This window comes from Plasmodium inui (genome assembly GCF_000524495.1).
Source record: "Plasmodium inui San Antonio 1 unplaced genomic scaffold supercont1.1, whole genome shotgun sequence".
NCBI lineage: Eukaryota > Apicomplexa > Aconoidasida > Haemosporida > Plasmodiidae > Plasmodium > Plasmodium inui.
The window spans coordinates 1,898,206-1,910,592 of record NW_008481835.1 but is presented as its reverse complement, the minus strand read 5'-3'; the positions used below and the strand labels follow the sequence as shown (position 1 = coordinate 1,910,592).

At 31.4% G+C, this 12,387-nt stretch overlaps 4 protein-coding genes across 4 annotated transcripts; 3 read left to right on the top strand and 1 right to left on the bottom strand.

Moving 5' to 3' along the window:
- Positions 1 to 1,944: 1,944 nt before the first annotated feature.
- Positions 1,945 to 3,323, top strand: C922_00428 (hypothetical protein; the record flags this gene model as incomplete). Its single annotated transcript, XM_008816044.1, has 5 exons — positions 1,945 to 2,001; positions 2,193 to 2,371; positions 2,569 to 2,756; positions 2,898 to 2,983; positions 3,099 to 3,323. 5 exons carry the CDS (start codon positions 1,945 to 1,947, stop codon positions 3,321 to 3,323), a joined length of 735 nt encoding a protein of 244 aa, XP_008814266.1.
- Positions 3,324 to 3,692: 369 nt separating this feature from the next.
- C922_00427 (hypothetical protein) lies at positions 3,693 to 5,230 on the top strand (the record flags this gene model as incomplete). The annotated part of the gene is made up of 4 exons (XM_008816043.1): positions 3,693 to 4,032; positions 4,105 to 4,398; positions 4,598 to 5,074; positions 5,145 to 5,230. The coding sequence occupies 4 exons, from the start codon at positions 3,693 to 3,695 to the stop codon at positions 5,228 to 5,230; spliced, it is 1,197 nt and encodes a 398-aa protein (XP_008814265.1).
- Positions 5,231 to 7,161: 1,931 nt separating this feature from the next.
- Positions 7,162 to 7,701, bottom strand: C922_00426 (hypothetical protein; the record flags this gene model as incomplete). Its single annotated transcript, XM_008816042.1, has 1 exon — positions 7,162 to 7,701. The coding sequence occupies one exon, from the start codon at positions 7,699 to 7,701 to the stop codon at positions 7,162 to 7,164; it is 540 nt and encodes a 179-aa protein (XP_008814264.1).
- A 3,645-nt stretch (positions 7,702 to 11,346) lies between these two features.
- C922_00425 (hypothetical protein) lies at positions 11,347 to 11,883 on the top strand (the record flags this gene model as incomplete). The annotated part of the gene is made up of 2 exons (XM_008816041.1): positions 11,347 to 11,514; positions 11,677 to 11,883. The coding sequence occupies 2 exons, from the start codon at positions 11,347 to 11,349 to the stop codon at positions 11,881 to 11,883; spliced, it is 375 nt and encodes a 124-aa protein (XP_008814263.1).
- Between the last annotated feature and the right edge of the window lie 504 nt (positions 11,884 to 12,387).

Sequence of the window (12,387 nt, the reverse complement as noted above, 5' to 3'; positions counted from 1 at the left end):
AAAAAAAAAAAAAAAAAGAAAATGTATCACTTTTCCATACATATGCAACCTGTTCTTATTTTCATTATTCTTTAGTCACACTTTGGCTGAATATCCATTCACATTTTCAATCCAAAGGAATATAAATATTGTGCAAAGCGCTTAATTGAAAGATAAATTATTATTAAATTTATTTCGTTGGACATTAGTGCACCTTTTTCTTGGTTGATCCTAATTTTATGCATATTATATGATAAGTGAACGAAATTGGAGCACCCATAATACAGGGGATCTTCTTCCGAGTACATATTTTTATGCAAAGTTTTTTTTAATACGTGAAATGATGCAGTGCTTTATTTCACAATTTTCCCCCATTTTAAATTAAAAATACGAAAATGGTAGCATATTCTGTGCACAGTCTTATTGATTTGAAGGGATCATCTTCATCTCATTTTATGTGCTTGTAATATAAGTACTATTTAGAAACATACAGCGAAATTTTATTCTACACATAATATAATTATTTTTGACAATTGTATGGAAATATTGCCTATTTAAACAGCTCCACCTTTTTGCATTCATTATAACTGTCGTGTATTACTAGAGAAATGTGTACTAAAGATGAAGTGAGCCCTGAGTGCAATAATTAAAGATGCCATTTTTTATGTGTAACCCTTAGAAGACATTTTTTATCTTTTTCATAGTTCCCAAATGAAGAAAATAACAATTAGACAAAATTGAAAGAAAGCTTTTATTTTTACTTTCAATTCTTTTCTATATGTTGAATTTAGAATTATTGGAATGGTAACTATTTATTTGACTTATCTAAGCGGTGGAAATATATTGATCATTACACATAACATTCTAGAATTCTTTTTTTTTTTTCCTTTTTTTTTTTGCCAGTCTCCTTTTTATTTATTTTTTGTTAATTACCTTTTCTTGTAACATAGGAACCCCAAGATGTAGCAATGTGCTTTTCTTGTTACTTTCCTAGGTTATGACTATGGAATTAAAAAGAAGAAGTTTTTCTTTCATTATTTTTCACACAACTAGGTAAAAATGCTCAATTCCCTCTGGGGGTGCCCTGTGCGATTGTTAATTCTCACATATATACATATGCACATACAAAATGACCATGGCAGCATCGTTACAATTCGGCGATTATTTCTTTTTTATGTAAATCTCATCATAAGTGTCACCTTGCTAGCATGCGAAGGAAAAGGAAAATGACAATTTAGATTTCATCACGCAAAATAGGAACACCCCAATGCATAAATAAAGTAATCATAGTAAAAAGAAACATTGATGAATAATATTCTTGAAAATGGAGCCCTTAGCAGAATAATTGTTTAAAGTCCACTTCTGTGAGAAGTTATCTCTGTTAAATTTACTTATAATTTTTTTGTTCTAATTTTTATTCACCTAATGCCTTCTCGCAGTTCAACTTCAAATTTAAAGAGATTATTGAAACATGCACATGTTCTGATATTCCAATTTTATAACAAGATTCTGCTTAATTTTCCCCTTTTCGTTAATTATTTTATTTATTTATTATTATTTTTTTTTTCTTTTGCCCTCACCACTTTACTGAAAGACATATAATTAAGGAAAACTTTTTGCAATATTAAAAACAGTTAGTTCATTTCAAACGCCTTTTTTTTAATAGTTATATTAATTAGACTAACTCGCATGTCAGATTGTTTTACCTTTTCTACTGTTATTATGAAATTGATTACTCCCCCCTTTACTCACACGTACACACACACGCTAACAATTACACACATATATTGTGTGCGTGTTATTTTTATTTACCTTCTAACACTTGGCGATTATTTTTAACCTGAACACTAATGAAGAAAATGCCTTATCACGTATGTTACACACGACAAAATAAACTATAATTGTCTCATGCATGTCCATTAAAACGTAACTAGAAAATTTGCTTCTGCGTACATGGAAAATTAAATGAAATGCCATAAAGGAACAAAAGAAAATATTTTCCTTCTCCATGTTAAAATACTCGTAATATTCTTCCCCATTTGAACATCGATTTGTTCTAACTTTGTAAGGAAATGAAAAGGCGAGAAAGTGCATAAGTAAACTTTTCCTCTATTTGTCTACATAACACGAATGGACATTCCTTTAAATGTCATTAAAATGATGTCCAAATAAATTATTCTCTACAACTTCTTTGCTGTTTATCGTTTTACTAGGCCAAATACAGGGAATTCTATGACATTCCACATAATTCTGGAACATCAGTGACTTCAAGATATGATATAGCATTAGCAGAAAATATAGGATCCACTGAATTAAAAGCTAGCAAATTAAAAAATCGAGATGGAACTCCTGCAGCTCCGGGGAACCAACAAAGAGGAACTCCCCACACGGGGTTAAGAGATAACACTGAAACAATCGACCAATAAAACTACCATTAAAGAGTAGCACTGCGCATACTGGAATAAGTATTAAAAATGAAGGGGCCAGATCAATTGAATGCACATTAAAGGGAACTCCTCATCCCGATCTAAACAATAATAAAAAGAAGGAAGGAATGTAAAATAATCACGTAACTAGAACACCTCCTAGTGGATTAAAATCTAAGAGAAAGGATCATTCAGTGACCCATTCATTGAAAAGTTCTCCTCCTACCGAGTTACAAGTTAATAAAAAAGATGAGTTAGATAAGGGTTCATTGAAGGATACCCCTCAAAGTAAACCCGACGTTAGTAAAAAGGATAAATCCGGAAATAATTCACTAGGAAAGACCAAAAAACGTGCGTCAAAGGCTAATAAAAAAGCTAAGGTAACAGAAGACAAGTCACCAGTTTGAACTACCCCTCATGAATTAAAGATTAACAAAAGAACGAAAAGGTCAACAGGTCATTTATTGCACATTGTTCAAAAACCTCCCGTAGAAAAAGAGAACACAATAAAAAATGGATTGACCGAATCTACATTAAAGGGAGATGATATGGAAGGACTAAAAGTTAATAATAAATCGGTAAGATCAACCGTTCAGTCTCTGACAGGACCAGACCCTACTGGCTTAAAGGTTAGTAACGAAGAAATCCAATCAGTAGACAGTCCTGCAGAGTTAGGACCTCCTAGCAAATTAGGCGTACATAAAAAAAAAGGCACTGAAAAATTCTCTGAAAAGGGAAGTTTCTAGTGGTTTAAAAGTTAGCAAAAAGGGCGAATATGCGACTAACTCACCAAAAGAATCCCCCACGGACGTATTAAAAGCCAGAAACAAAGACAAATCAGAAAATCACTCTTCAGGAAAAGCGGAAACATCCAAATCGGAGGATAATACAAAAAAGGACGAGTTACCCGGACAATAACTCAGAGAATTATGCGATAACCAGAAAGAGAAAAAAACTCCAGAAGACACATCCATGGAAGTAGAACCGAAGCAATTAGATCAGAAAAAAAAAAGAGACGAATCAAAAAATTATCCAGTCAAAAGTGCTCCCCCTAGTGGATTAGTGGAAAGTACAGGAATGAATCAATCAAATGGTTAAAAATTGAAACATAAACCACCCAGTGGACTGGTAGGAAGCGAAAAGGACACGAAATCGCAAACTTATCCTTTAAAAAATGTGCCCAAAAGTGATTTAGCCTATATTCAGAAAGAGTCAAAGTAATCTAGCACATTCCCGTTAAATAAACACGAATATGAAATAGATGTACGTCAATGGGAAGAAGATAACATGCGACATCAAACAAAAATTTACAAATTGAAATGGGGCAGTCATATTATTGACAATGAAGACGGAATTATATATGGAGTGAACGATCCATTAACTCTTGAACTCAAAGATTTTGAAAAATATGAAAAATCATTATACCCCTTCAAGAGGAAACTTCCCGATTTAAAAGAATATAACCAAAGTAACATATCACAAGATTATCAACTGAAAAAGAAACCACCTGATTTAAAAGAATATAACGAAAGTAACGTATCGAAAGACTGCCCATTGGAGAACAAAACACATAACTTAGAAGAATATAATGAAAGCCACCTCGCAAAGGAAAATATATTAACACATAGTGCACCTGCAGGATTAAAAGAATTTTAAACGCCGGACGAAACAAGGGATTATGGATTAAAGGGCTGTGCAGATTCGGAATTAAAGGAACCAGAATTAAAGGAATCCAAAATAAAAGAACCAAAAATTGATGCTGAATCAAGTAGTCATGCAATGGAGGAAAATATAAATGCCCTGCCAGACGACACTGTAAGTACTGCAGAAAAGGGAAATAATGCTGTTACGGAAGGTAACAATTTTGGAATATCAGGAAATATTCCCTCCGATGTAGATCAAATCGAGAGAACTGTAGAAACTGTAATCTCTGCCTTCAAGGAAGATGACATAGGGGACATAGAGGAATATATCGAAACACATGAAAAAAAACGTTATATGTTAAAAACAGATGTAAAAGACGGAATAAAAGAGTACGATGAAAAATTTGAAAAAGCAGTCTATGGAATCAGAGAAAAACTCCCAGTTACGGAAGTGCAAGAGTACGATGTAATAGAAGGAATTTATGAAATACCAATAAAAGAGAGGAAAAAAAAATATTCCTATAGAATATTACACCTATGATGAATCAGAACTTGAAGTGGGACCAAAAAATTATGGATTATTAGATTTTTTCTCCTTTCCTTTGCATCATCTTTTGGGTCGTAATGTATACTTGCTAGAAAAAGAGCGTTCGTCCTTATACGAATTGGGGAAAAAAGCTACAAAAGGTCAGTTAACCCAAGAATTGATCAATAAGTATCTTGCTAATTGTGAGGAAGAAGGATTGAAGGAAGAAAACGTGGAAAACAAGCACAAATTAAAAATTAAAGAACAAAAAAGAAAGGAAAGGGAGAAAAGAAAGAGGCAGAAAGAAAAGAAGGCGCATTTTGAAAAGAGAAGACAAGAAAAATTGTTGCGAAAGAAGATGGCCAACACGGGGGTGAACGCTGAGGGGGAAAAGGCTGAGGCAAAAAAGCCTGAAGTAAACAAAACTCAGGTGAAAAAAACTGCGGTAAAGGAAAACAATGAGGAAAAAAAGAAATCTCAAGAGGGAACCAAAAAAACGAGTGAGCTGAAAAAAAAATAGAGAAAGCCGCATCTTCAACGAGAAGGTATTCCCCGTGTGGTTTTTGGTAGATGAGAATAGTTCATATTTCAGAGATGCAAACGAATTGATGATGAATGCACACGATGATTTATTAAACGGAATCATGCAGAAATAGTAAAATACGATCTGAAATCACATGATACAGAAAAAAATTTAGTATAAATAAAAATTTTGAAATATTTCATCTATCTCCTTTAAGTAATATTCGCATATGTCCTAGTGGTCGATGCACCATTGTTAAGGTTACGTTGATTTAATCAAATTTCTGACATTATCCGCATCTTGTTTGTCTCTTACTTTATAATCAGAACACAGACAAGATGTACTAATTAAAGATAATGATGTGTAAATTTTATTTGTAATAAAAATTTTATTTCCTCCAAAAAAGGATACACACATGTATGTGTACAGATGTGTATATGTATAGATGTGTTCCCATTTATTTATTCTGACACAGTTCTATCCCAGATAAATTAGCAGATTAACAGTTTGTCATTATAAATTGTTCAATATAATGTCAGCTATATAATGTATATCCTGGATAGGGTTAACAATGTGAGGAAACCTGTTAATCCAAGAATTCTTCAGTTTTTTCCTTTTGTTTTTTCCCTACTTTTGTTTTTCCCTGACTTTTTTCTTTTCCTCACTTTCGTTTTTTCCCTGTTTGTTTTTTCCCTCTCTGTTTTTTCTATTTTTAATGTAAAATGTAGCTTAAACATAGGGATTCAATTTTTCTCTTATTTAGGGACAACTTTTATCTTTTTGTATACATTTGCATTCATAAACGTTTTTCTGTTTCTTCTGTTAGATATGTCTTTTCTTAACCATCTCAACTTTAATTTATACTTTTTTTTTTTTTCTTTTTTTGGTGTGTAAAATTGCATTTAACCATTTATGAATTTCTTTTTAAAACAATTTAACTGAATTAACAACTGAATTTTGTAATTTTCCGTTTACGAACACATTTTCTCCCCCTGTTTACATTTTATTACATAAATTCATTCAGCGCAGTTAAATTAAACTTTTTTTTTTCGCTTTACAAATGTGTTAACCACATATTCGAAAGAGCGTATAAACAGACTAAATTTTTTTGAACATTTTTGCAAACAATTAAGAAAAAAAATTCCATCTCTCCTTTTTCATGCCGCTTTGAAGCTACAGTGTAGCATAAATCACATTTGCAACGTCTGCAAAATATTTTAAAACGTGCTTTATTTTTTTTTTTTTTTTTTAATTATTTCCCATACTATAAATGGTTTACTAGTATGTCATAGGTTCCGTAAAATTAATTTCCGCTCTATAAACAGCTTAAACGAATGTTTCACCAAAAAGGGAGGGGAAAAATTCTCATTAATTTTTCCCACTTTTGAGAAATGTCATGCGATATTATATATCTCCATTCTTCACATTTACAATAATAATTTTTACGCTCTCATTCTACGTTCAGAAGAAACGAAAATGTTATTTTATACTGCGGACCTGTTTTAATTTTCGAAGAAGCTGTTTTTTAGATGCAAAAAAATATATAAGCCTTTCTAATATACATATTTCAACTTATGCTTTCTCGTCTCTTATCTTAAATTTGTTTTTGATAAACACGCTGACACACGGTGTTATATATATATATATCACACAGACGTCACAAATAAATTAGAGAATTTAAAAAAATTAAAAACTTCAAAACAAAGTCTATGGCAGATAAAGCACAAATCAAAAATGAGACAAATGCGTAAGAATAAAATATGAAAAACATCTGCACATGATTCAATGCATACAGGGCTGAACAAGTCAAGGGGTGGTGCTTCTTCCCCTTTATAATTATGTAAGCGCCATTTGTCACTGTTATATGTTATTTCTTTAATTAAAAGAACAAAATTTTCCCAATATTGCTGACAGGGGGTTGCTAAAGAAATGTAAAAAATAACATGCATGTTTTCATAAGAACAAAATGGTGATAATACCTCTTTTTCTTTAATTTAAAGCAGATGTATTTTCACCCCCCCTTTCATCTGTACACACCTATCAATATCTTTATTATACCTTATGTTAGTCGTTCGTACACCATGATCCTAATCTTAGGTTTCTTTCAAATGATAACATAGACTCTCTAATACAATACATCGAAAAGTTGCAAAAATCTTCAATTTGTAATGGATCATATTTATCAATATCCAACTTCCTATTTCCCAATTCATCTTTTATTATATTTCTTATCTCATCCATATGCGGTAATAACTTATCTATGGGCGTAGGTTTCTTGGTCATGCTCTTCTTTGCCATCCATATTCCCTGTGCAATTGTTACATTTAAAATTCCATGCGCATCCAGACCTAAATCGTCCCATATGGAAGGCTTCTTCCTTCTATAAGTCATTCCCAATCCACCTGCGGCTAGGGCAAGAATTCCCAACACTACACCTATAACCGCATATATGACCTTCTTTTTCCTCTTTTTATTTAATTCATCAATGGTTAACTTCATCAAATGAGAATCACTTCTCTTTACGACAGCATTGCACAAATGTGGTTCAAATAAAATGTTAAAGAGTAAAATAAGGATAAAAATGTACACTTTGGTTATATTCATATGGGGCAGGAAATAAAACAAAAACGCCTTTCCAAAGAAAAAGGATACAAATTTTGTATGCATATACCACACATGCAGGTGTAATTAAAAGTGAGCTTTTTCTTCGTCTGCCGAAGCATTTGAACAATTTTCGTAACATAAATTTGTGCAAAATTAACGTGTTAATGTGTCAATTTTATAACATGCAACTCTTTCTTGCCACTTTTTCATTTTTATTTTTTATTTTATTTTTTTCTTTTCATTTTAATCATTTTTACCTGCGTTGCTCGCAAAATATTTTATCAATGAAATTTGAGGTTACATGTGGTTAACACTGCATACATATGCGTATCAACAAATAGATCTGCAGTGGGAGGTTACCTACATGTGTTTTGTTTCCCTTATAGTTAATTACGATGTTTTAAATCACAAATTAAAAGCATAAATTTTAAAAAACACAACATTTTATGTGTCTACACATGCGTGGTAATGGCATGTGGGTTTTGTAAGAACTGCATTTGGCACAGTTGCATGCCACTTTTAAGTGGACTAAAAAAGTTTTTTCTCAAAAATGAAGAAAAAATTAAGAGAGAAAGAAACAAATATTTTTTTATAAAAAGAAGACTCACAACAAATAACGAATTTTAATATCATTTGAGGAGGGACCCCCTCAAACATACTGAGTAAATACATGAGTACATGTAAACGCAACCCGTTAGTGGTCTTCTTTGTGAATGGATGCAATTAAAAAAAATAGCACTTTGTGGAAAAATTGAATAGAGGCCAGTTACATCAAAATTTAAGAAAATGAGATGTGTATAAAAAGCTTTTTTTAAGTTCATGTCAAACGAGATATTGCTTGGAAAAAAAAAGAAAAAAAAAAAGAAAGAAAAAAAAACCTTGTACAACATTTACGCGTAGCGTGTTGTTGTAGCATATCACAGTGTGCTCCCCCAATGCATTTATTTTTTCAAGGAGAGCATAGATCAAAAGAAATGAGAAAAAAAATGAGGAAAAGAGAAATATATAGGGTACCACTCCCTTCTTTCAATTAACCAATGAATTGCGAAGATTTTTTACTGCAATTTTATTTATGAATAAAATTTACTGTCCTCACACAGTGCAAAAAATATGTGAATACAAATGCGTTTCAGCGGCTTAATCTCACCGTACACATAATTCACGGTGGTGACCCGATTAACCTTGTACAAATTTAATTGAATATTCTGGAAGAGGATATATGTTCGAACTGAATTTCATTCAGATGGTAAAAATTAATAAGCAGAAATATTCAGAAATAAGAATTTCTCTTTTATTAAGAGAAATTCATTGGTGTCTCTCGCTTTCGTGAAAACATTTTAAAATTTATTTTTTCTCCTGGTTTTCATATTCATTATTTTAATCCACTTTCTCTTCACAATCAAATCATTATACCGCATTTTTTTTTTCTTCCTTGTTATGATCTGTATTAACTCCTCTGTTGTTTAACAAAAATCACATTTTTAGACAAGCACATCCAAATTTTTATGTGTGTAAAGGTTGTACACATGTAGGGGGATGATAAAATAGATTTAGAGCTATGCATTAAAAAGTATATCATTATGAACTTCAAAAATGATATGATGTATTAAAATAAAGGAATTACTCCCTATATGAGTTTTTTTCCAATTCATTGCACCCGTACAGCATTTTTTAAGCATATAACGAACGAATCGAAAAGACAACCCAACTTGCCTGCAAATTTAACTTACATTTTAACATCTACAGATAGTTTTTCATCCATCCTCTGAGGATATTACCTCCATTCCTGTAGCACATTCGCGCATTGCAAAAAGGAAACTTTTTAAAAAGGTGTGCTCAGTACGTTGCATCTAGAAAATTCCACAGAATTGTGGCATTTCATCCAAGAAGGGAATAAAATTTAGTAAATTCTTCCCTAAAGGGACACATAAACGGTACCAAATATTTCAATAAAACTGTGCATATGTTCGTCAATAACTAGCCTTAACTTAGTTATCTATGCATCAGTAGGTTTACCCAGTGTCTGCCTAACCTTTGCCATGTAAATATTGGCCATTAGCTACTGATCATTCAAATGATGATATAATTACAAATTGCAGATAGCAATCGTATGCGTAGTTTCATTCATAGCTGCTTAATTATCTCAAGCGCAGTGCGTTTCAGTTGTATATACACATTTATATATTTAACTACGTAGGCATATGTTATTCATGTTTTAGAACAATTCAAATCGTGTGCTTTTCCTGCGTCCATGCAGCAAAAAACCTCATTGCTACAAAAAAAATATGCCAGAAATAGTCTTACAATGAAAAAGAAAATGCTATGAAAAAACTCATGGACCTGCTGAAAATGTTATTATTTCCTTTTTTTATTCTGCTACTTAGCACTTTTGTTCATGCTTTTCAAATTCTGTGTATCTCATGCACTTCAAATTAATGTTGCCATTTTTTGTTCATTCGTCTTGAAGCATTTGTACGTTTCCAATTATTCTTCCTCATGAATATAACTTAATATTATATATTTTTTTAAGCGCTCTTTTTTTCGTAAACATTCCTTGTAGGACTTTTTACAAGGTTTCAATTCATTCGAATGTCATAAATAGTGCATGGGTCCTTTCATTTTATTTTTGACGTTCCTAATTTTTTTAATATAAACAATAAGTGACCAAATTATGGAGGAAGTAATAACATCGAAATATTGATGCTGCAGAAATGAACTTTTTATTTATAAATAAAACGAGTATTCCTCAAGAAGGCATATGACAACGCGAACGCATCCCGAAATCACATTGACAAAAATACCATTAAAAATGCCGCTACTTGCTCCTACGTAAAGGTAATTATATACCTAACATAACTCTATGCCTAATGCTACATTTTTATTTTCACTGTTGCAAAATCCTTGTATGCAGACAATTATTCTATTTTGTACATTATAATTAATCGTAAAAAAAAAAAAAAATACAAATAACAAAATTTTAGCAGTTCCGAAATAATCTATTTTGAATTAAAAAAAAATTCATTATTTGTATTCGCCCTCTTACCACACCTTTTCTTGTGGTTAACTGCTCTATGTAAAATATATAATTCTAACATCAATTAAATCGCAATTTTTTAATGTTTTAATTTGCCATTCTATTGTTTCTTTAGCATAATTTTGCAAAATTCAAAATAAATAATTGTAAAATTCTATTTCTATTTTTATCCCCAATTTTAGGCAATATTATTTAATAAAATAGAACTAAAATACAAAACCATATAAATTGTATTTTTCTTGATATTGACATATAAATCATTTTATCTTTAAATCCCCTTTTGCCATTTAACCTAAAAAATATTAAAACAACGTTACTCCATTTATTATTTTAATAAAACAGTAAGTTATATTCTCTGATTTTTACAATTCTTCTTCACCATTTATCTAACTTTTATATAAGTAACAAAAATAAGAACAAATAAATGCTATAAATTGTTATTACTAACTCTGCGCTTTTACGAATTAAAGTAATTATCTACATGTACAAAAATGACCCAGAATAATCTTATACGTATATATACATATGCGGACAGAAAAATTTAATAGTATTTCACATCAAAATTAATTTGCTTCTTTTTTTTTTTCGCTTAAAAGGTACCCTTGTTGAAAATGACTTCTGATATTAACTATTTGGCTTCTGAAGGCCTAAAAACCATTAATAACGAATTCTCTAATATAGTAGTATCAGCTGATCAGGTAACTGCAAATTTCGGACTCATGCTCGTCTTAGCTGCTACTCTTATGATTACCTACATAGGATTGATCTTCTCCGTTGGGGTAAGAATAAAGGAATGCTGTTTTCCTTCGGCAGGGTTGAATAATGTGTCAAAAAATTCTTGCAAAATATGTGCATATATTTATACATACGCCTTTTTATTATATATATTTCTATATATTACATATATAATGCGCAATTTACCTTTTCATTTGTCCTTTCAGCTTCCTTTTAATCAACCAGGAGAAGCCGACCTTGATTTATTTGATTTGGCTGAAGACGATGACATACCATACCATGCTGCAGCACAGGAGACCTCTCAACAGCCCGAGATGAATGAATCCGACGAATCACAAAAGGAAAAGGAGAAGGAAAAGCAAAAAGAAACAGAAACTGGAACAGAAACAGAAACAGGAACTGGCGAAAATTAACAAAATGCAATAAAAGCAATTACTAACGCATTCATACGTGCCTGCCATACAAATGATGGTGACTTCTAATCAATCAGATAACTCAAGACACACGTGAAACTTTTTAGGCAAAGCTTTTCGCATCGTTACAATAACCCTATCATTAGTTATTTTCCCTTTTTAATTGTAGACGAAGATTACCCTTTTTTATTTCCAAATGAGTATGTTCGTATCAAATTTAATACATAACTGCACAATGGCTCATCCCTACGTTAAACCGTAAATTTGGTTGGCCTTAGGATTATCATATTATGAACTTTAACAATATCGTAAACATATATAATTTCATGCTATGCATACATAAATCCTACAAGCATCAGGACTGTCAGAAAAATTTGGTAAAATATTGCTCTGCTGCCTTTTTTACCCTACTTAAGTTGGGCAAAAAAGAATGTAAACTGTTCAATGCTAATTTAAGTGGAATCTCTTTTTTTTTTTTTTTTTTTTACACTTATCTTTACTTTT